Genomic DNA, 22,460 nt, shown 5'->3' with positions numbered 1-22,460 from the left:
TGTTTTTACTTATTTTCTGAAAGTTAGATATGGCATATTATCTATTATAAGTCATTTAACATTTGTAGGTTGGTAATTTTTATGGCCCCTGTTAATATTGGGAATTTCTTAAGGTAATAAGAGTTTTGAATAATTCTGGTCCTTTACAATCTAGTTTTTATTTTAGGGCATTCATAGAACCTTTTATTTCTCAAAGTACTTTTCACATTTGTGGAAGTAATTTATATGGGTTAGCAATTAAGAGCATTTTATCTTTTTCATTTTGATGTGGGTTACCTGTATGTGTACATAATTCCTTGAAGGATATTTACTTAAGAAAAAGGACATTGAAATATGTTTTATTGTATCTTGAATATCTAAGAGCACTGATGTGAACAAGTATGTGTGACTAGAGTGGTTCTTACTGTTTTTCAGTGACGTGGAGCCAACTGTGCCGATGGAGGAGATTTCGGTGGTGGAGGAGGCCCCAGGCCCCCTGGAGGAGGGGTCTCCAGCCAAGTAAGTGTTTCATTCATTTTCTCCATTGGGTTGGTCTTTTTCTTGCCGATTTTTAAGAGCTCTTCACAGAGCAGGAAACTCGGCCTTTTGTAATATCACAGAGGGTTGATCTACTTAATGTATTAACAAATAATCAAATTAATGAATAATTAATTCAAATAATCTAATGATTATTAATGCTAATTAATGGGTTAAATTGAAGTCATCTGTCCTCTGCCCACAACTTCTTTTCTATCAGCCCACAACCTCTTTTCCAACCTGTACTGTGACTATTTTCTCTTGTCAGGACCCCCTTCTCAAGTCCCTTTATTCTCTCCCAGTCTATCCTCCCTCTTTTTTTCATGGAGCTAAGGTCCCTGGTCCATCTCTAGCACTCTTGCCAAGTCTTTAAACTCCCTTACCACTTGGATTTTTTTGTTGTGTCTTGCTAGTAGAGTTGGCCTCCTGGATGGTGACTAGCTATCTGCCTTCTCTCTGCCTGCACACACAGGCTGAGCACTCAGTCACACAGCAAGGCCGATGGGAACCTCTGTAAATACCTAACCACCAGCATTCTGAAATGGTCCCTCAACACTGCCTGGCAGTCCCCATTTCTTGGGTTCACTCTTTCTCTCCCCCACTACAATGACTGATTTAATCCTTCTTGTCTCCTCAGAGTCCTAACTGCCCCCCACCCCATATTTGCCCACACCTCCTCTTTCATTTTCTAGATACAACTTTGCTCCCTGTGTCACAGAGAAATTAGTACTACAGATGGGAACTTCACCACCTTCCCACTCCCAAAGGTGCAAACCTGCCTACACCTGTATGTCTCCTAGCCTCCTTCCCTTGTGGTAAAATGGAGGTACCACCTCTCTTCCCACCATGCAGGCTTTGGATCTTGTTTCCTGCTGACTTCACAGAAACCTCAGACTGTACTTAGCTTCTCTCTTTTTAGGTATACTCACCTCCTTCCTTCTAACTCTGGTCTTCCAAACAAGATGTTAAACATGCTCAATTTCTCCTATTTTATTTTTTTTATTTTTTATTTTTTTAAATTTATTTTTAAAATTTATTGGGGTGACAATTGTTAGTAAAATTACATAGATTTCAGGTGTACAATTCTGTATTACATCATCTATAAATCCTATTGTGTGCTCACCACCCAGAGAAGTTCTCCTTTTTTAAACCTTCTCCTCTTGCCCCACATTGTTAAATATTATAGCCACGTTTTTCAGAGTCGTGTACTGTTTCTTCATTTCTTTCCCTCTCATTTAATCCTCACTTTATTCCAGGTCCGGCTCTGTCCTCATTGCCCTTCTGAAACAGTCACCACATGTCTCCATGCCTAATGGATTTTTGGTCTGTGTCATTCTTGACCTCTCAGAGCATCTGACTTTATTGATATATTCTTAAGCGTACCCTACCGTTGGCTACTTCAATTCCTACACTCTTCTGGCTTTCTTTCTGCCTCTCAGCTACTTCTTTGCAGACTCATCCTTGTCTTTCTGGTCTTTTAAAATATTGAGTTCTTCATGGCTCTGCCTTAGGCTTTCTTCTCTTTTTCTAGCATCTCTTTATAGGATATTATGCACCATGCAGCTTGAATTGTCCTTTATACACTGACTCCAGCCTTTGGCTCCAAAGTTCAACATGGACTCCAGGCCCATGTGCCTACCTGCCTGGTGGACACCTGCCCTTGAACATCCCAAATGCTCTCCGCACACAGCATGTCCAGGACTGAGATCCACGCACCTGCCATCCTCATGAGGTGTTTCCAGCTTGTGGAGCAGCCTTGCCACCCATCCTACTGCATGACCCAGAAACCTAGGAGCCATCCCTGAGACGTCCTTCTTCCTGATCCCCTCCCTACCTCCCCGAAATCCAATCTGTCACCCTGCCCTGGTGATTTGGACCTTCTAATATCCACCACCTCACCTCACCACCATAGTCTGTTGAGAAAGTGAGTTAACTACGTAGATACTTTCAGGAAAAATTATATCCTTTTTGAGCCAATAAAGCATTTGTACCAATTCAGATAACATAAGGCAGAATAATAGAGCATAAATTATAGCATTATTGTAACCTATAGAATTGATCGAGGTACGCTAGCATTGATAATATTAGACCAAATAATTCTTTCAATTTATCAGTCACTCTAAAAGACAAAATTATGCTTAATGATTGGTGGCCATCTCATTGTCTGCAATAAGCCGACAGAGCCGGCCAGCACATACTCTCCCTTTTCTGCTGACGGTGAGTATCTGGTTCGGATAAGACTGTGCTGAGAAATTCTTATTTCTGCACTGCCTTGTCAAATGTGAAAATTATTAGTAAAATTTCCAGTTATTCTAGCACACTGAACACCATTGTTGAAAATCAGTTGCCTATTTCTGTATTCTCTATTTTGTTCTATTGGTCTGCCTATATTACACTAATATCACACTATCTTGATTACCCCTAAGTCACTTTTAACCTATGTGTTTTCTCTTTTCTTTCCTTTGCAATGTATTTGTTGAAGAAACCAGGTCATGTGTCCAAAGAGTTTCCCAGAGTCAGAATTTTACTGATTGCATCCCTGTGGGCAGTGTTGTGTTGGTAAATACCTAACACCTGGTTCTCTGGGATGAAAAAGCAAACATTATTTCATCTGCTGATTTCTGTGGTATAAATATTCCCACCATGGCTGATTTAAAACCACCAACATGACGTCACTGAACACAGAGTTGGGAAGAGATGTGCAATAGTACATCATTATGTAGTATTTCCACTAAACACATACAATAGGTATAAACAAGAGCACAGATGAAGGTAAAATGTAGGGAAACAATTAGGGAACAGTGAGTTGTGTGTATTATCTTTTTAAAAATATAGTTAATTATAAGTTTATATAATTTTTAACAATGACTGTGTTTAATAGCTGGCACACAAAAATTCCTGACAATTTTAGCAGTTGACTTCATGACTTGGTGCAAGCCAGTTCCAGCACAGCATTGCTTGTAGAAAGTAGCTGAACATGTTTCTCTGTCCCCTGTATTTTATATATTTGCAGAAAATTAATAGTGAGAAACAGAGGTTTAGTCAAATTCAGTTTTAACCTCTTGGCAAAATTGTTTCATTGGTTATGGAAGGTCGCTGACTATCATTGTCTTTATCCATTAATACTTTAGGCTTGCAAATGGCTGATAGTCTAATTTTGTCATTCTTTCTTCATTTATTAGCTGGAATGATAGGTAAAGAGAAACTTACCCAGAACTAGTTGATTACACTGAGGTATAAGTTTGTTAAGGAAATGCAGGATAAATTAAAAGGTTACAAGTACCTTTTTTTAATCCATTTTCAGAATAACGAGTTGGTTCCCTAGCATCCTTCTAAGGTGCCAAAGACTTACTGAAGTGTCATTATGAACTTAGAGATTTAAACATATTTGATGTGTTTCAATCCACTGAGTTTTTATTCTTATGGGTGCTTACCCTGACCCATTTTTTGACTGGAGGAAGCCTCTTCAAGTTGGTTCTTGATCCTTTTGACACACATTTAGTGGTCTTTGATAGTTTCCTTGCTTTCTGGTAAGACCTATTCCAGACTCATCATCTATACTTCCTACCCCATACTTCATGCCTCGTGCCTCATCCTGAGCCATTTTTTAAGGAACCATAGTCTTTAATAGAATGTAGCATTTAGAGACCATAGTCAGGGCACTAGGGGTGCTCACTGCTGTTAGTTTCTTGACAGTTTCTAGGACATATAACTGGACAGAGCTTGGAAATAGACACACACACACATAATTTTAAGATAAAATGTTATGAGTTCATTCAGTGTTCCCATTTGAATTTAGAACTGCAAGATTTTAGCTATGTTTTCTTACATTTGTTGCTTCCATGCTGAAAGTCACAGTTGTCGGTAATATCCATCCTACTGTTACTCATTTGTGACACACACAGCACTCACACGTAGCATTACCAACACTACCTTCAATAATTTGGTCACTAAAAATTTATGTATAGAGTATTGAGCACATCCATGTTTCAAAGGCATGCTAGGTTTTACTGTTGGTTATATATCACCAACTTGATAAACATTAATTTGATTAATTTTGCTTTCAAATTTTAGAGATTGAGTTTTAATTTAAATCTGTTTAACTTACATAAAATATTTACGTTTCCGAAGTGCAATCTGATAAAACATGATACTTTCCAACTAGCTTCTATCCCTGTTCTCTCCCTGGTTTATTACAATTATAAAAAACTATATATATATTTGTAAATGTTTCTCTATTTCTTAGGTGAATAGTAACATACATTCCACCTTGCTTTTTCATCAGTATGTCCAGGAAGTAAGTGTTTCATAGCAATGCTTAGATAGTCCTCATTCCTTTTTAAAACTGTTTAATATCTGTAATTTTTACACCAAATTCCTCTCTAGATGAGTTTGGGCTGTTTCCAGTGTTTGCTATTACAAGTTTTAATGTCTTTTCAGATTTTTGCCAGTATTAGTTTGGGATATGTTTTAATATTAGTATTTTCCAACATTTCATTATGAAAAATTTCAAAAATAGCAAAGTTTAAAGAATTTTACAATAAACACTTATGGCCTATCAGCTAAACTGATATAAAATTTATTTATTGTGAAATATACAAAAATAAGTGTACAGTCATTGTTCAAAGATGCATATATTTGTGAGACCCAAACTCCTGTCCAGACGTAGAATGTTATCATTATCCTAGAAAGTTCCCTCATGATTATCTAGAGGCAACCACTACTTTGATGTTTGTTCTGCCATCAGATTGGTATTTTATTTTTTTAAATTTTAATTTAATTTAATTTTTCTTTCGGTTTGGTATTTTAAAGTCACTTTACAAATGTGTCTATTTTGGATCCTCTATGACTATGTTTTTCTCCTGATGCTGCTTATATTTTTTGTATCATTAACCGGTAATCTAGAGCCTTAAATTACACTAGCTCTTCAGTGAAGCTATTCTAGATTTGATTCCCTTCCTGCTCACCACCTAATGATTTCTTTCTTTTAAACCTTATTGAGATATAATTCCTGTACTATGCAATTCAGCCGTTTAAACTATACAATTCAATGGTTTTTGGTATATTATTGATTTTTTTTTAAATTGTGGTAAAGTATATATAACATAAAAATTGCCATTTTAACCATTTTCAAATGTACAATGTAGTGGCATTAACTGCATTCACATTGTGTGTAACCATCATCACCATCCGTCTCCAGAACTTTTCATCGTTGCAAACAGAAACTCTGTACCCATGAAATAATAATTTCCCATTCCCTTCCCCAGTCACTTCCTATCCTCCCTCCAGTCCCTGGCTACCATTAATCTGCTTTCTGTCTCTATGAATTTGCCCTTTCTGGATAGTTCATATAAATGGAATCCTATGTAAGCTTTTTGTTCCTGACTTATTTTACTTAACATAACGTTTTTAAGGTTATTCATATTGTAACTTCTGTCAGTACTTTATTTCTTCCCATAGTCAAATAATATTCTATAATAGATATACCATATTTTATTTACCATTTATCAGCTGATGGACTTTTAGGCTGTTTCTACTTTTTGGCTATTATAAATAATGCTGCTACAAACATTATCATTGAATGCTTATGTGATTCTTGTTTAAGTTTTCACATGGACATATGTTTTCATTTCTCTTGGGTATATGCTTAGGAGTCACATTGCTAGGTCAGATTGTGTTTACATTTCTGAGGAGCTGTCAGACTGTTTTCCAGAATGGACACACCATTTCATATTCCCACAGCAATGTATGAGGTTTCAATTTTTTCACATTCTCGCCAACACTTTTTATATGTCCCTTTGATTTAAACCATCCCACTGAGTATAGAGTGGTGTAAGTTGTGGTTTTGATTTGCGTTTCCCTGATGGCTAATGATGTTGAGCATCTTATTGGGTATTTATAGACTTTTTTTTTTTTTTTGAAAAATGTTCAGTACCTTGCCCGTTGTGTAGTTGGGTCATTTCTTTTTATTGAATTGTAAGAGTCCTTTATGTATTCTAGATATAAGTCCCTTCACAGATACAGGATTTGCAAATATTTTCTACCATTGTGTGGGTTGTCTTTTTACTTTCCTGATGGTATCCTTTGCAGCACAAAAGTTTGCACTTTGGTGATATCCATTTTATTTGCTTTTTGTTGTTGTTGCTTGTGCTTTTGGTCATATATAAGAAACCATTGCCTAATCCAGAGTCACGAAGGTTTATGCCTATGTTTTCTACAGTTTTATACTTCTAACTCTTATATTTATGGTGTGAGGTAGGGATCAAGCTTCATTCTTTTGCACATGGATATCTAGTTTCCCCAGCACCATTTCTTGAAGAGAATATTCTTTCTCCTTTTGTCTTTGGCACACTGATCCAAAAAAGAAAAAATCAATTGATCAGAAATGAGAGGGTTTATTTATGGACTTCGAATTCTATTCCATTGATCTATATGTCTATCTTCTATTTTCTTTTTAAGACTTATGAATTTAAAGAGGATATTTACAAAAGTATATATTTATGGCCCATTGTTTTATAACCTCTGTTCATGGTTTCCTATATTCTATCTCAATAGCTTCTCCCATTTTCTTCTGCAACTATCTCATTTTATGTGTAATGCCATCTGAGAAGGGAGTGCCTGGCGGTAAAGTGTAATGTCAGTGTCACGGTGGTGTTACTGTTTTTTGAAGACTGCTTTGAACACAGATAGGAAGTATCTTCAGTTAGCAGTGATGGCATAAAATAATAATAAAATAAGGAAGCTTATGGCGCAGAGATTTTCATACCTTATTTAGATTTGAGATGCAGTACCATGAAAGTATGTCAAGCTAATAGTTATGACTTTTTCTTTGAGAAAATAGACATTTCAGACCCATCAAAAATTATTCATTGTGATTATACTTTATAGAGTTCCTGAATTGGAAATAGAAGAAGAAACTCAAGTTCAAGAGATGACCCTAGATGAATGGAAAAATCTTCAAGAACAGACCAGACCAAAGCCTGAATTTAACATCCGGAAACCTGAGTCCACTGTCCCTTCCAAAGCAGTGGTGATACACAAGTCTAAATATAGAGATGATGTAAGTGTGATGTTTTGTATCTGGAGGTAATCTTCACTGTTACCTTATTGGAAACAAAATAGGCCTTCCCACTTGCATCTTGAAAATGGAACATTAGTAGTTGGCATTCTATTAATAATTTCTATCTAGAGTAATCAAGATGATGTATGCCTAATTTTACTGTATCTTTATTGTGAAATAATTGAATCTTGACCTGTTGACACTTAATACAAAGCAGTAATAGTGACTGAATTTTCTGTTCACCCCAGAACTGTGCGGAGACTGCAAATACTGTATGTTAATTGCACTTCATTTTTGTCTCAAAAGAGATATACAGAATGTTTTATGAATGATGCCATTTCAAAGGATGAGTACTCTGCATTCCCTGATTAGTCAGCTCTAATTCTTAGTAAGAGCATTTGATTGGGAGGGGTGGAGCATTTTAAACCGGTAGTGCTCTGTGATGCCTTTCTCATGTTAACTGTAGCAGCTTTGCGCCCTTTGCATAACTAGTGCTGAGATTCAGAGGAGGAGTATGGAAGAGACTGGCAGCACAGGCAGGGGCCGCTAGAGCAGCCTGCTGTTCAGTCAGGACGGTTCACAGCGCCTCGTGAGGCCCTTACTCTTAATGGTTCACACCCTTGTTGTTGGACGCCTCAGCTCTGAAAATATCTGCCAGCGTATATTGACAAGGATGGGCAGAAGTCATTTAATTACATTCTTTTGAAATTACTGAACTTAAGGGTACACTGAAGCATTCTAATTTTAAAATCTGGAATTTGCATCATTCGGTCACAGCTGTTTATCTTGATTCCAGTCTCTGTCAGTCATGGTGATGAGCAAAATCGTCCTCTCTGCTGGATATTATTCACTGACTTTCTGTTTGAAACTCAGGAATTTTGTACTATGTAGATTTGTCTGTGCTCCCATTTACACTTTGGTTAGTTGTATTCTTTGAACGAATACTCTCATTAGAGTTTCATTTATGATACAGGATTCCCCTCCCACCTCCTTATTTTGGTCAGTCCAAGCTCTTAGAGGCCTTACGAGTCATTTTTGAATTATTCCACTAGAAATGGCTTTTTGTACACAGGGGACGCCAGAGCCTTATTCTCTTGGAAATCTCTGAGAAGTTTTTTGGTTTTTGTATGAGTCCATCAGTTAGCTAGTTTGATTGGTTCTTTTCCTACCCACTTTCTTTGTTCTTTTTCATCCTGGGGAGCTGTAAATAAAGCCTTGCCGAAAACAAATGTGCTGTCAGGATGTGAAATGTGCCGCTGACATGTAAGGCAAAAATAGAAACTGCTCTTCCTTAATCCACACCAGATTCATCTTCCCTGGCTCCAGAGAGAGGTCTCCTGGAATATTTGGAGCAACTGGGTTAGCTGAGTCATCGAGCTTAGTCTCAGCAAAGCACACATCTTTGGTCCTTGTTAATCTTATGGCATTGAAGATTTTAGCCAGGAATGGTTTTAAAGCAACATAAGTCAAATCTTGGGGTCACTAGTTTACTTTGTTCTGGGCACCTTAAGAGACAGAAGCACTAAAATAATACCTCTCGTTCGCTTGGAGCTCTGTTTTTCGCAAAGTTCAGACCTAACAGTAGACTGTGAATAGAGCTGGGCCCTTACAGCACTTTGGCCTCTGACTGTTAGCTCATTCAGCATCCATCACCCACTGCCCCTTCTTACTGGGAAGGTGCTGCCTCTGCCCTGCTTCCCTTGTTTTCTAAACTGGGAGGCAGTGGTTTCTTACTCTGCCTCTTACTATTTTTTTACGGGTATTTTTACCGGAGTGCCAGTGCTCCTGAATTGTTCTTTCCTTCACCTTTGTAGCTTCAAGAGTCCATCTACCTAAGGCCTCTGCTTTATTTTAATCAGAAACTTTGAAGGGGACATGAATGTCAAGTATAAAACCTGTAATGAACATAAAGGGGTTGATGTGCTCCCAGAAGTTTGATTCCATTTCCTGGACAAGTGGTAGGAACTCTTAACCTTACAGCACTTTGGAGATTCTCATCCAAGATCATTGGCATGTTTTCTGTAGGTTTATATTTTACTTAAAAGTGAGGGTTTTGTTTAATCTATTATTAAGAATTGAAACAAATCGAATTTGGAGATGTTTTTAAAATACAGTTATTTTGTTTTGTTTTTATTGGGGACTTTTTATTGGGGAACAGTGTGTACTTCCAGGTCTTTTTTCCAAGTCAAGTTGTTGTCCTTTCAGTCTTAGTTGTGGAGGGCGCAATTCAGCTCCAGATCCAGTTGCCATTTCTAGTTGCAGGGGGCACAGCCCACCATCCCTTGCGGGAGTCGAACCGGCAACCTTGTGGTTGAGAGGACGTGCTCCAACCATCTGAGCCATCTGGGAGCTCAGCGGCAGCTCAGCTCAAGGAGCCACCATGTTCAATCTTAGTTGCAGGGGGCGCTGCCCACCATCCCTAGTGGGAGTCGAGGAATTGAACTGGCAACCTTGTGGTTGAGAGAGAGCCCACTGGCCCATGTGGGAATCGAACCGGCAGCCTTCGGAGTTAGGAGCATGGAGTTCTAACTGCCTGAGCCACCAGGCCGGCCCCTATTTCTATGTATTTTTGAGTCAGAATTGTCTACTGCAAATTATGCACTTTTTAACATACCATATTTTTACAGTCTACCCATGTCAACAGGAGTTTCTCCATCAAGTTCTATTGTAGGAAGGGTATGTTTCCTTATTTATCAAATAGCATTTGTGAACAAATAAAACAAAAAGTAGAAATTAAAAATTTTTACTCTCAGCAAAACACACTCAGATATAAAACATTTATCTCTAGTACTGTTAGTCGTGTCAAGTCTTACATCTTAACCTGCTAACCTGGTAGGTAGTTGGTCTCACTTGAAATAATAGTAAGGTCAAAGATGTTTGGATTAAGACTATGAATGCGAGAATTTGTGGCTGTGAAATGTGCAGAACCCCCTGCGCTGGAACAAGAGCAGCACTGTCATCTTCCTGTGCCTAGCCCTGTAGTCCAGTGCCAAGGACACATCAGGAGGGCCACCTTCTGGCTGTGACACCATCTCAGCTCCCTCACAGCACACGGCTAGGACACTGAGCAGAAGGAGTGTCCATGGAGACGGCTGTGTGTTTGATGCTGTAACTGTGTTTCAGATGGTAAAGGATGACTATGAGGACGATGCCCACGTATTCCGGAAAGCAGCCAATGACATCACATCCCAGCTGGAGATTAATTTTGGTAACCTCCCTCGTCCTGGGCGCGGAGCCAGAGGTGGCACACGGGGAGGCCGGGGAAGGATCAAACGGGCAGAGAACTATGGACCCAGAGCAGAAGTGGTGGTAAGTGTTTGTCGTCTAAATCCTGGGTAGTTTTCTGAAGGATGTGAGAGGGTGCCCTGGGCTGACAGTCTAACTTTGGAGGGTCACCAGGTTCTGTCGTGGATTCCTCCTCTACCTAGTGTGGGTCTACTGTTGACGTGTTTGGAACAGTGATGTCAGCATCATGGACATCAGCTGGATACGGACCCTGGCCTCCAGGATCTCCAGGGAGGGCCACTGTCTGCCCTGAAGGCGCACTCAGAGCCAGAGAACACTCACTCATCTGCATCAGACATGATCCCCAGGCTTGAGATAGAATCAGAGCACCTGAAGGTTGCTTACTCAGCATGGTCTGCTTGTATGCCCTGTCCACATCTGATGCTTTTAGCACAGACAGAATCCTCCACGCTCACTTCTCCTCTCACACCGTTCTTCCCCGCTCCTCAGAAGCTCTGCTGTACCTCTCATTCTGCAGACAAGCTGCTCCTTAGCACACGGACCCTGTCTGCTTCCCTAGAACAGCTCCTCCAACCTTGCCTCCTCACGGGCTTCATTGCTCACATTTCCTTCCAGACCAGGTCAGAGTCCGTGAGCAAGGAATTTTAGTTCTTCTCTTTGAAGCATTATCTCCATTTGTAGTTGTTCTCACTGGTGTGATTATTGATCGTGTCTGCTGTCTGCGGTGGACGACAGCAGTCACGGCTGCTTTTGCTCATTGTCCGTTTCCTCAGGGCCTAGCACAATGTAAGCATGTAGTAGGTGCTTCCTGAGTGTCTTACGAACAAATACATGAATACCTGTTTATCGTGGGAGATGGACACCAGGCTCTGTGGCCAGTGTGGGCCGCAGCGGAGTCCCTGTGCCGATGGAGCCAGAGCCACCCTTCTGTGTGGCTGCTCAATTCCCTCCCTCCCAGGGGCAGCCCCTGGCGGGGGGTGCCTCCAGGATGCTGTACTTAAGCAAGAGCAAAAGCCCACCTGCGCTCTTCCAGCTCAGAACTGCCCTCAACCCCTCCATGGTCACATTGCACTGTTTCAGAATCTTTGTTCTCTTTCCTCATTCACTGATGCTTACCTCAGGGAGAACCCACTCTTCCCGAAAAACCTTCCTGACTGCATGCAATGTGTACTTTGCCACCAAACTGCTGTGGACACCCCTACCTTGAGCCCCATTCCCAGGGCATCTGTTACTGACGTCACCACACTGTAACTTTCTCAGTGTGTCTCCCCCTCACTCTGAGCTCCTCGAGGTTGAGAACTGTCTGTAACCATCCTTATATCTTCATATAGTAAACATTCTGTCACATTTATTGCATGAAGGAAGTCCAGATACAAAAAGGGTCACTCAGAAAGGGTTTGTGGGAGGAGGAGGGGGAGGCACCGCTCCCCGTTGCACCCGAGGCAGCTCCTCACCTACGTGACCCTGCAACTGTTCTCTTCTACTGCGCCTGTCTGTCCCTAGGTGTTTGGGCCACCCTCCCCTAGGTGAGAGCAGGCACCATGTTTCACACCATGCTCTGCCCAAGTAGGATTGGATGAAATGACAGTTGGTTTCAAAACTTCTTTTTCAGACGCAAGATGTTGTTCCAAACCCGGATGACCCTGAAGACTTTCCTGCTCTGGCTTGAGCCCTATTTCCCTGGCAACTTAGAACAGCACTGGCATCCCTATGGAGAGACTTTCCTTGCTGTGGGGAAGAGTCAGACTCTAAGAACAATAGATGTTGCTTTTTCCCCCTGAGTAGTGTGAATCCATTGTCCTTTTTTGGCTGGGGGTGATGGTGGGATAGCATTTCTCCAGATACTCTGAGCAGCAGTTCCAGTCAGGGCAGGGGTTAGTCTGGCACTTTCCCAAGAAGGTGGAGAATGGGGATTATTTTTTTATTTAAGAAATTCCAAATGAAGTTCAGAAATAATGTTTAAAATGTGTACAGAGATTGTAAACTACAATCTGTTGAGTCTGCTTAGTAAGTTGTATAGATATTAATAGGAAGTCTGTCCTTTAGTATTAGAGGAAATAACATGTAACTCAGACCATGAATTTAAAGCAGTCACAGCCTAGTTTTCAGAGACCAAGAAATTAAAATATAATTGTATTCACTATTTACTGTAAATGTTATACTCTTCCTGGGATATTTTTAAATTCTGGTTTTCTTTTAACCAATAATTTTAAAGAACTATTGTGCAGCCACTGGTTACCACTCTGACAGAGAATTAGGGAGTTTTGATTTTCTTGTTTTAATGGTGACTTAAACTACCTCGTGGTTTCTATGTATGTACACACAATACACACACATACATGCTTAGTATTAATGTGATACTTAGTGTTTGAGTGGTTTTTAGGGTGCACATTAAGTATATGATTTTTAAAATATTATTTAACCCATCAAATAAAAAAGGCGAAAAGAGCGTTGCAGCTTAACACCATATCCTTTTCTCCATCAAAAACAAGTGTGGGGGCCGGCCCGGTGGCTCAGGCGGTTGGAGATCCGTGCTCCTAACTCCGAAGGCTGCCAGTTCGATTCCCACATGGGCCAGTGGGCTCTCAACCACAAGGTTGCCAGTTCAACTTCTCGAGTCCCGCAAGGGATGGTGGGCTCCGCCCCCTGCAACTAAGATTGAACACGGCACCTTGAGCTGAGCTGCCTCCCGGATGGCTCAGTTGGTTGGAGCACAGGATCTCAACCACAAGGTTGCCAGTTCGATTCTTTGACTCCCGCAAGGGATGGTGGGCAGCGCCCCCTGGAACTAGCAATGGCATCTGGACCTGGAGCTGAGCTGCACCCTCCACAACTAAGACTGAAAGGACAACAACTTGAAGCTGAACAGCACCCTCCACAACTAAGATTGACACACTGTTCCCCAATAAAGTCCTGTTCCCCTTCCCCAGTTAAAAAAAAAAAAATCTTAAAAAAAAGAGTGTGGGAATTCAGCATCTATGTACAGAGGCCCTCTGTCCTTGTCCTGGGCAAGACTTGTAAATAATATTTATATAACACCTACATGCAGTTTTTCTCGCTCAGTCCTTGCACCAGTTCTGAGTTCCTATTTCTTGCCTTTGGTGAACGTTTGGTGTTAGGGGCTACCTCAGAGGCTCAGTGTCTCCCCAAGTGCCGCCCTAACCAGCAGAGCTGAGACCTGCAGAGCCCACGCTCTCTCAGCCGGGAAAGTTTAGTGCCCAGAATGGGGGCTGGGGCAGAGGTAGCTGTAACAGCTGCTGGAAGCTGGGGTAATGCTTTCCCCACTTCACTAATGAAATTGCGGGTAACATTTGCCTGTTGTCACAGTTAATATGCTTGTTAGAATTTGAACCTTGGTCTCAGGATTGGGATTTTTTCCCACTTTGTTATACTGTCTAAGATGGCTCTGAACTTGAACCCAAGTGTAAATAAAGGTTGGTATTTCCTCCTAACTTTGCATATAGGAAGCTGAATCTTTTGGTCACACCCAGGTGCAGAGATAAGAATGTGGGAAAAGGCCCCAGGTTAAGAGTCACATTTTGTTGAAAAATCGGAACTGAACCCCTAGCCATGGGACTTCCACTGAATGACAGCCTAATTTTGGTCTTGTTATTAATATCCCATATTATCTGATTGTTTCATTCCCTCTCCATGGAAAAGACAATGGAGTCCCCTGATCTAAGTTACGAAGTCTTGTGAGGGTGAATGTCAAGTTCAGCATAATAATCAGCTGCTGCAACATGAAGCTGTGTCATTACTCAGCAGGCGTGAAGCTGTCACACTAAGTCATTTTGCCTTGTCTTGGCTTTGAGGATTGGCTAAACAGAGATCCCTTTCAAGAAAATTCCCATGTTGTAACACTTGAAAAGCCTGTAACGCTAGATTTAATGTTACGTTTGCCAACACTGCGGCCTTCCCAAACACACTGAAGATTCCTGAACCCTGGAGCAGTCTCGGGTCTTGGGGCTGAAGTTTTGGGGGGCAAGGTAGTTTCTGAACCTGTAGAGGGTTTCGTGTGTGCACCAGTGCTACCTCGCCAATGTGGGTTTTTGTTACGTGGTTGTCAGGAACACAGAGCAGAAGCAAAGGGCTAACGTGCTGTAGGGAAAAGCAGAAGAGGCAGGAGGGTTACATCCTTGGACCTTTACACAAGGCAAGACCTTCCAGATCAGAGTTTCCCTCCCAGACTCCTTTGAGGGACTTGTGTGTTGACGTGTTGTCACAAGGCAGGGCACATTTCTGGCTGGTAACCATACTAAGCAAATTAACCCCACAAAAGAAAAGTTGGAGGCCTGAAACACTCTTGGAAAGTGGAGGTCAAGCATGTCTGAATTCCAGGGGCATGTGTGCCAGCCCCAAGCCTGACTTGGATCCCTTCTCAACCAGCTCCCTGCTGGATCTCAGGCTGCCAGGGCAGCAGCCAAAGACAGAGCGGGGGTGGGATGTTCCAGAGCCTGCAGCTGGGAGAGTCCCATAAACAGGGAGGTTTGACCCCTGACATCTGTCGTCTCTGCATGTCTGACAAGGTCTGGGAAGAGGTGCACTTGCTCCCAAAGCTGCTGCCAGCTGGGGCGGGTTCAGGAGGGCTGAAATCATGCACTGGGTGGTAGTCACATCTGGCCAGGATATCTTTAGCCTAATGATAAGCACTTGACATTTTCATGCCGTGCAAGGCAGGCCTCTTGGAGCCAGAGAAGCCATAATAGGCCCCCGTTTTCTAGTGTTGATCATTGGTTCAGGTCTTTTTCCTTCTGGTCACTTGCTGCTCCAGGCCATCCAGTGCATAGGCATTTCCGAGGTGAAGGCATTGCTTGTCCTTTGAAACCACACCATGTTGGCAAATCCTGTGGAGCACCTGGATCCGGGTCTGGGGCTGAGCTGGGAAAGGTCAGCCCTAAAAATAAAAACGGGAACTGTCCTCTTCTAAGTTATTCCACAAGGAGCCCTTCCTCCCAGCAACACCCAGCTGGATAAGCAGTTTCACTTTGAGAAAAGATCCCAATTTCCTTTCGCTGCTGCTGCTGCCGCCTCCCCTCAGCCTCTGTGAGGATCATGCTGTGTGAACAGCCACCCAGGGGCTGGCCCCCCTTCCAAGTCCCTCCCTGAAGCAGCCAGAAGGCCAGCCCTTGGGCAGCTGGCACCACTGCCTCCAGAAGTGCCAAGTGTGTGAGGCTTTGCCTGGCTCTCTGACCCAGATTGGCCTGTAGTTATGTGGTAAAGGGAACAAGGAAGGAAAAAAAGCAGGTACTTAAAACAACTCTATTGTAAACTACAATACGTATAAAGATGCTAAACTTCTTGTAACCACCGCCAGTCAGGAAAACGATGTCCCCAGAGGCCTGTCCGTTGTGAGCGAGCCCACCACGGCCTCCCTCCCCTCTGAAAGGACCCAGTATCCCGACCAACAGAAGTCAATGCAACAGGGTGCACCCCTAACATCACAGCTTCGCCCTGTATCTGGACATCTTTTTAAGTCTGACGGATGCCCGTCTGCCCTTATTGTAGAACCTGAGGAAACAAGCATTTCTTGAGGGGCTACTGTATGCTGTCTTGTAATCATTTTATCACTTTACAGTCAGAGAACAGGGAAGGACATCCATCTTCCCACAAAGAAGCTCCCCTGCTAGTATCTGGGCAAGGGTGGGGATGAGGAGATGAGGCAAAAAGAAGATTCAGTTCCCCAGCCCAGTTCTTTCTACACATTCCTGGAATTTCCAGTTAAATGACCAATCCTTTGAGCAAAACTGGTAGGAGAGGGACAGGGAAAGGTCAGAGGACACATACTTCAGGGACCAAAGGAGCAGCACAGGATGTGCTGTGTGCTGCTGTGCTCGGCCACTCCCTGCAGAAAGGGAGCAAGTCATGGTAACCCTGAAACACCAGGACCACTTGCAGTGGTAGCCTAAGTGAGTCTGCCCCAAAGCATGAAGGGATTAGCTGTGTTCTCAGAAAGTGTTATTAGGTCTTTTACTCAGGTGGAGATGACAAGACTCAAGAGGCCACGGAGACTAGGGTCAAGGTCGCCAGCAAGGCACTGGTGGAGACAGAAGCAGAAGCGTGGCCCTCCTAGGGCCTCATGGAGCCTGATGCCTCCCCTAGGCCCTTGTCCTTGGCCACAAGGTTTCCTGTGACAAGGCAACAGGACTTGCCCCAACCAAGTCACAAGGGCTCTCAAATCCATCACAGCCCTACTATGGCCACAGCAGGCCCCATGTGTGGAGAGCAGGTCGAGCCAGGGCAGCACAGAACTAACTGTCTTCTAAGCATTGTTTCTTTGCAGAAATGTGCCCAATTTCAGAGAGCTGACTCAGGAGCACAAAATCACGTGCAAGCTGGGAAGTGCCTGTCATGTGACAATGGAGTGGCATCACTTGCATGTAAGTCCCTCAGGAGGCTCAGAGTTCTCAAAAGCTCTCAAAACACCGAGGCAGAGAAAACTATTTTCTGGTGAACAGTCACCCTGCCAGAGGCAATGGAAGATACCCTGCCCGCAGCCCCCCCCCGCCCCCCCCGCCCCCCCCCCCCCCCGCCAGATGTGTGCTTTTCCAGCCCAAGAGGACCTCATGCACATCAATGAACAACCCACAACCATGCTGGTAGCCCTGTTCTGCACTTACCACCACCCCCTCCTCCCCCAATACTGGCAGCATTAGAGCAACAGGGAGGAAACATTTTAAAATGTCGGAGGTAAGACCTAAATTATCGGCAATGCAAAATTATCAGAACTTGCATGTTCTGGTGGTGAGGCAAAACGAGTGGGAACAAGCAGGCGTCCTGGCGGTTTTCAGAAAGCAGGAAAGAAAGGTGGGTAGAAAGGAAGCAAGAGAAATGCTGAGGTGGGGTTGGAGGGGGCAGTGAGGGCAGTGGTTACCTCTCCCCGGCTCCATCCCGACCCAGGGAACTGACCAGGGTGGAAAGGCACTGCTCAGGGATTTTCACTGAGGACCCCTCGAATGCCTTGGGAGGGCCTTGGGATGACTGTCAAATAGGCTCCTTCACAGCACACCTCCAGGGGGCGCTCTTCACTTTACATCTGTCTGAACACCACCCATGGGGGTGGACAGTGCAGTGAGGCCACAGAGGACCCGTTTCAGGAACTCTTCAAAAATTATGCATGAACTTTTCTGGGGAGATAGAGACTTCAGCTTCCACCAGATGGTCACAGGGGCCCTAACATAAAAAAGTGCAAGAAACGCTGTCTACTGGGACTTTGGACTGAACTGCTACCAAAGAGGTGTCTGCCTGCCCCTTCCCCAACCCAGGCATCCCCCCAGGTCACCTACGGGAAGGCCCCGCTCGGGCGCTGGGTTGAAATCTCAGTACCAACTGGAAGAACGAGGCACAGAACTCTTGCTGAGAGGCTGAGGAAACAGGCTTTCATTACACTTTGAGAGAATTTCTGTTGGTGAACGCTGTGCTGTCCAGGAGAGACCTTCTTTGGTCTAGTCCCTGCGGAGCCCGAGCCAGATTAAAAGCTGGTTTAGAAAGTCGACAGCCCATGACAGCCAACCATCGCTGGAAAAGGGAGGAGGACAGAGCTGTATTTACAATGCCAGAATCTGTCATACGGAGTTACTGGGGATGGCAACGACTAGTTTAATATGCTGGTTGGAGAAAAGACCCCAACCTGTATGATCTAAACTCTTCTGTTAACTGCAAGGCAAATCTGGGGTTGGAGCAGAATCACTCTGAATGAGAGTGGGCCAGGGCAGCCACCAGGCGGCCCACCTGTCTTGTCCTACCCAACAATGCTGAGTGAACACTCAACTGCTACTTAAGGACTTGCCAATCACTGTGGTGCAGCTGTGTATAGCCCAGCTGTCACTCCCAGGGGTGGAGACAACAGGCTTGGCAACCTCTCTGTGGCGGCTACACTGTAGGGGATAAACAGGGCCAGGTGGGCAGCATTAGCTCCATGCCCCAACGCCCAACCCTAAGTCTCAGGGGCCCCACCCACCCAGTTTCATGAATACTCCTGAGCACTATTCCCAGGGTTGAGCTATACTGCTGCCTCCTCTATAAGTGAAACCTTTCTCCCACCCCTTCTTCCGCCCTCTGGCTGAGGCCAGAGCAGGACAAGGCAGGAGAACAATATTCACTTCAGCAGGGTCCCACGAGTATCTGTTGCTGTTTTCATGACACTACCCACTAAGCTGTACTGGAAGCTCATCAGCGGTTCCCAACCTGAAGGTGGCTGAAAATGTGTGGGGGTGTTTGGATTGTCCAATGGCTGGGAACATGACTGGCATTTAGTAGGTGGGGCAGGGGATGGGGGGTAGGGTGGGGTGGCCAGACTGGCTGCATTCTCTGAGAGCCCTACACAAGGCGGGATTGTCCCGCCCGAAAAGTCATGTTTTACGCAGAGCAGCACATCTGTGTTGAGAAACAACCATTGTCTTTCTCCAAGTAAAACAAAGCACAAACCATACCACCCCCTCCACCCTTTCTTTTCCCACACAAAGCCTCTCCCTGCTTAGACATATTTGGCCATAAAGAATCTGAGGGGCCAAGGCCAGCGCCCTGGTGGGCCTGGCCCTGCTGAGCAGGACGGCTTCTTACCTGGACACGTGTGTGTGGATGGAGCACCCCTCATCCAGAGGCATGTCAAAGCCACGCAGCCTTGCTAAGCAAAGAGATGAGACACAGTTACAGACAAGGCAAGGCAGCCAGACGTACTAGAGGGGTGGTGTGGAGGGTCTTCATTCCCACATGGGCTGGGCCAGCTCCCCTGTGAGGGAGCTGGGAAAAACGGTGAGACTGTAACACAGGGGCATACTGTGCCAACTACTTAAGACTAATGCCCCAAATCTGAATAATGGGGTAGCTAAGATAGGACTATATACAGTAGGAAGTGACACTGGGGCCAGTGTTCTGCTATTAATTAACCAGCTCAGCCATGTCACGACAGCTGCTGATGGGGGAGATGGGGAGTAGGGGACAGTACCCTGTCACAGTCCTTTTGGAGAGCATTAAGGCCATGTTTTTTATTTTCTCATTAAACAATACATATAGCTCTTGGTAATGTGCCAGGCATTTGTTCTAAGCAATTAACACATATTAACTCATTTAACCCTCATACAGCCATGTTAGATATTGTCACCCTACCCAAAGAACACAGATAGTAAGAGGCAGAGCAAAGGTTTGCACCCACACAGTCTGGGTCCAGAATCTATACTCTGAACAATGACCCCATGTTGCTTTTCAATATGGTAGGTAACAAAAACTTTAAAATTCTGCATGTCCTTCACCTAGAACTGCCTTCTGTAAGAATTTGTCTTAAGGCAATAACCAGCATCATCCAGGAAGAATTTACAGATGAGAATGGTAAAAGCTGGGAAACACCTACATGACCAACCACGATGGGAGAACGATTTAGACATCATAGCACACTGCGATGCAGGCAAAAAACGTTTGTGAACTCCTACCACGCTATCTTCCAACACACCCACAGCTGCACTCAGACACACAGGAGAAAAGAAGACACGGGCTGGCACCAGTACTGTGCTAAGACACACTCACGTACTTAGGTCTTTTAATCCAAACACTGTGTTTTTACTAGTCCCATTTTACAGATGAACAAAGTGAGGGCCAGGAGGCAGATAAAGGATCCCCAGTCACAGAATAAATGGCAGAGCTCATTTTAGAATCCACATCACTGATCACTCTTTCCATATTAATTTCCTACCTCAATAAACTCATGGGGCCTCAGGAAGGGGTCTTTTCTACTTAAACATGCCCTGCCCTGCCTCTGAACAAACCACTTTCAAGACTTACCTTCAGTACATGAATTTCTCCCTTCAAAACTCAAAATAATTTGATCTGTTTTAAAACACTCATATGATATTATGCTGCAGGTACGAAAAATATCAGATACTGAGGGACCATAGTTGGCTATCAAAATCAGCCTTTACCTGTCAACTATAATTTAGTATATATATATTGTCATAGGATGTGGAGTACAGTATAGGGACTAGAGTCAATAGAATTGTAATAACTATATACGATGTCAGACGGGTAGTAGATTGGGGGAAGGGAGTTATCACTTTGTGAGGGGCATAAATGTCTAACTATTACATTGTTTTGTACACCTGAAACTAAAAAAAAATAAAAAATAGGGGGCAGCCTGTTAGCTCAGTTGGTTAGAGCATGGTGCTCTTAACAAGGTTGCCGGTTCGATCCCCACATGGGTCACTGTGAGCCGCACCCGTCACAAGATTGAAACAATTACGTGACTTGGAGGTGATGGGTCCTGCAAAAACACTTAAAATAAAAGGTAAAAAATTAATTAATTAATTAAAAATAAACCAGCCTTTACCTAATTACCTAAAAAAAATTATCTTAAATGTATGAAAAAATTAACATATTAAAAGCTACCATGTTTTCCCGAAAATAAGACCTAGCTGTACCATCAGCTTTAATGCATCTTTTGGAGCAAAAATTAATATAAGATCCGGCCTTATTTTAATGTAATATAAGACCCAGTCTTATATAAGACCGGGTATAATACTGGGTCTTATATTAATTTTTGCTACAAAAGACCATTAGAGCTGATGGTCCCGCTAGGTCTTATTTTTGGGGAAACATGGTATGTACCAGATACTGTTTTAAGTACTTTGCGTGTATTATCTAATTTAATTCTCAGACTTACTGTTAAGATAGGAATTCTTTTTATTCCCATTTTACTTAAATGAGAGGAGAGGGGTTTAGAAATTGTCCATGTGGCAGATGGGCATTGGACAGTGTGGTAGATAACACAGGAAAGCAAGTATCTACAGTGCCAGGGGTCTCAGAGGCTCGTGACCCACACTGCACAGCCCTGGAAGATACAGCTGCTCTCAAGAGAAACTGACGCACTTCATGATTTCATCTGAAGCCTGGTTAAGTCTCAGGGCCTTGCCACCAAGCCAGCCCCCTTCACAGCATTCATGGACTTCGAGCTGCTTGGCCCCCACCAACCAAGTGAGCTCCAGTGGGTCCCAGGAAGGTACACAATGCAGCACTGGCCTCAAAGTAAACCATGGAGGGGCAGGTAGACGCCGCAGCTTTCAACAGAGCCTGCAAATCCCAATCTGGTGGGAGAAGTTTGGATACAGGTGAGAAGACAGGTCCCTTTGCTTTGTGTTTTGAAAACTCGTGTCCAAGCGTGAATCAAAGCGAAGTTCCTTCGGGGACTGGACAGCACGTCTTAAAAACAAGCTCCTATGTCCTAGACACAACCTCTGCATGATGGCCTGGGCCTTGCGTTTTCAGGATTTTGCCCTGCAAGAGACCATCAAGAGGGAAGGCAGGTAAACAGCACTGCGGATAGCATCCTAAGTTCAGACACATCAGGATGTGGAGTGCTCAAGCACCGGTCCTGCCTTTCACCCAGCACTTTGCTATTGATTTTGGCAGGTAAAATGAAGGGACTACTGTCTATGAATTATAAGACTCCAAGGGCCTAATTGATGTGTCTTAGTTTGCATCGTTGGAGCTGGAGGTGGATGGGTATAGAATGACTTTGTAACAGGAGCCTCCTCACTTGCTCACCATGTTATCCTGGGGAAAGTGTTATGGACTGACCTGTGTATCCTCGATTCTTGAACTGAAGCCCTAACACCCAATACCTCAGCATGTGACTGTATTTGGAAACAGGGCC

At 43.6% G+C, this 22,460-nt stretch overlaps 1 protein-coding gene across 1 annotated transcript in view; it reads left to right on the top strand.

Annotated features, from left to right (window-relative positions):
• HABP4 (hyaluronan binding protein 4) overlaps positions 1-14,274 on the top strand; it is a 28,292-nt gene extending 14,018 nt beyond the window's left edge. The window contains exons 5-8 of the mRNA XM_019712014.3: positions 415-498; positions 7,405-7,576; positions 10,700-10,885; positions 12,435-14,274. Of these exons, the coding sequence (XP_019567573.1) occupies positions 415-498; positions 7,405-7,576; positions 10,700-10,885; positions 12,435-12,491 (499 nt within the window). The 3' untranslated portion in view covers positions 12,492-14,274. The remainder of the gene's footprint in view (positions 1-414; positions 499-7,404; positions 7,577-10,699; positions 10,886-12,434) is intronic.
• Positions 14,275-22,460: the final 8,186 nt, after the last annotated feature.

The sequence above is a fragment of the Rhinolophus sinicus genome, chromosome 16 (assembly GCF_057876585.1).
Source record: "Rhinolophus sinicus isolate RSI-liver-muscle chromosome 16, RSI-T2T, whole genome shotgun sequence".
In the NCBI taxonomy this organism is placed as follows: domain Eukaryota; kingdom Metazoa; phylum Chordata; class Mammalia; order Chiroptera; family Rhinolophidae; genus Rhinolophus; species Rhinolophus sinicus.
The sequence above is the reverse complement of the archived record's forward strand: the minus strand, read 5'-3'. Positions and strand labels throughout refer to the sequence as shown.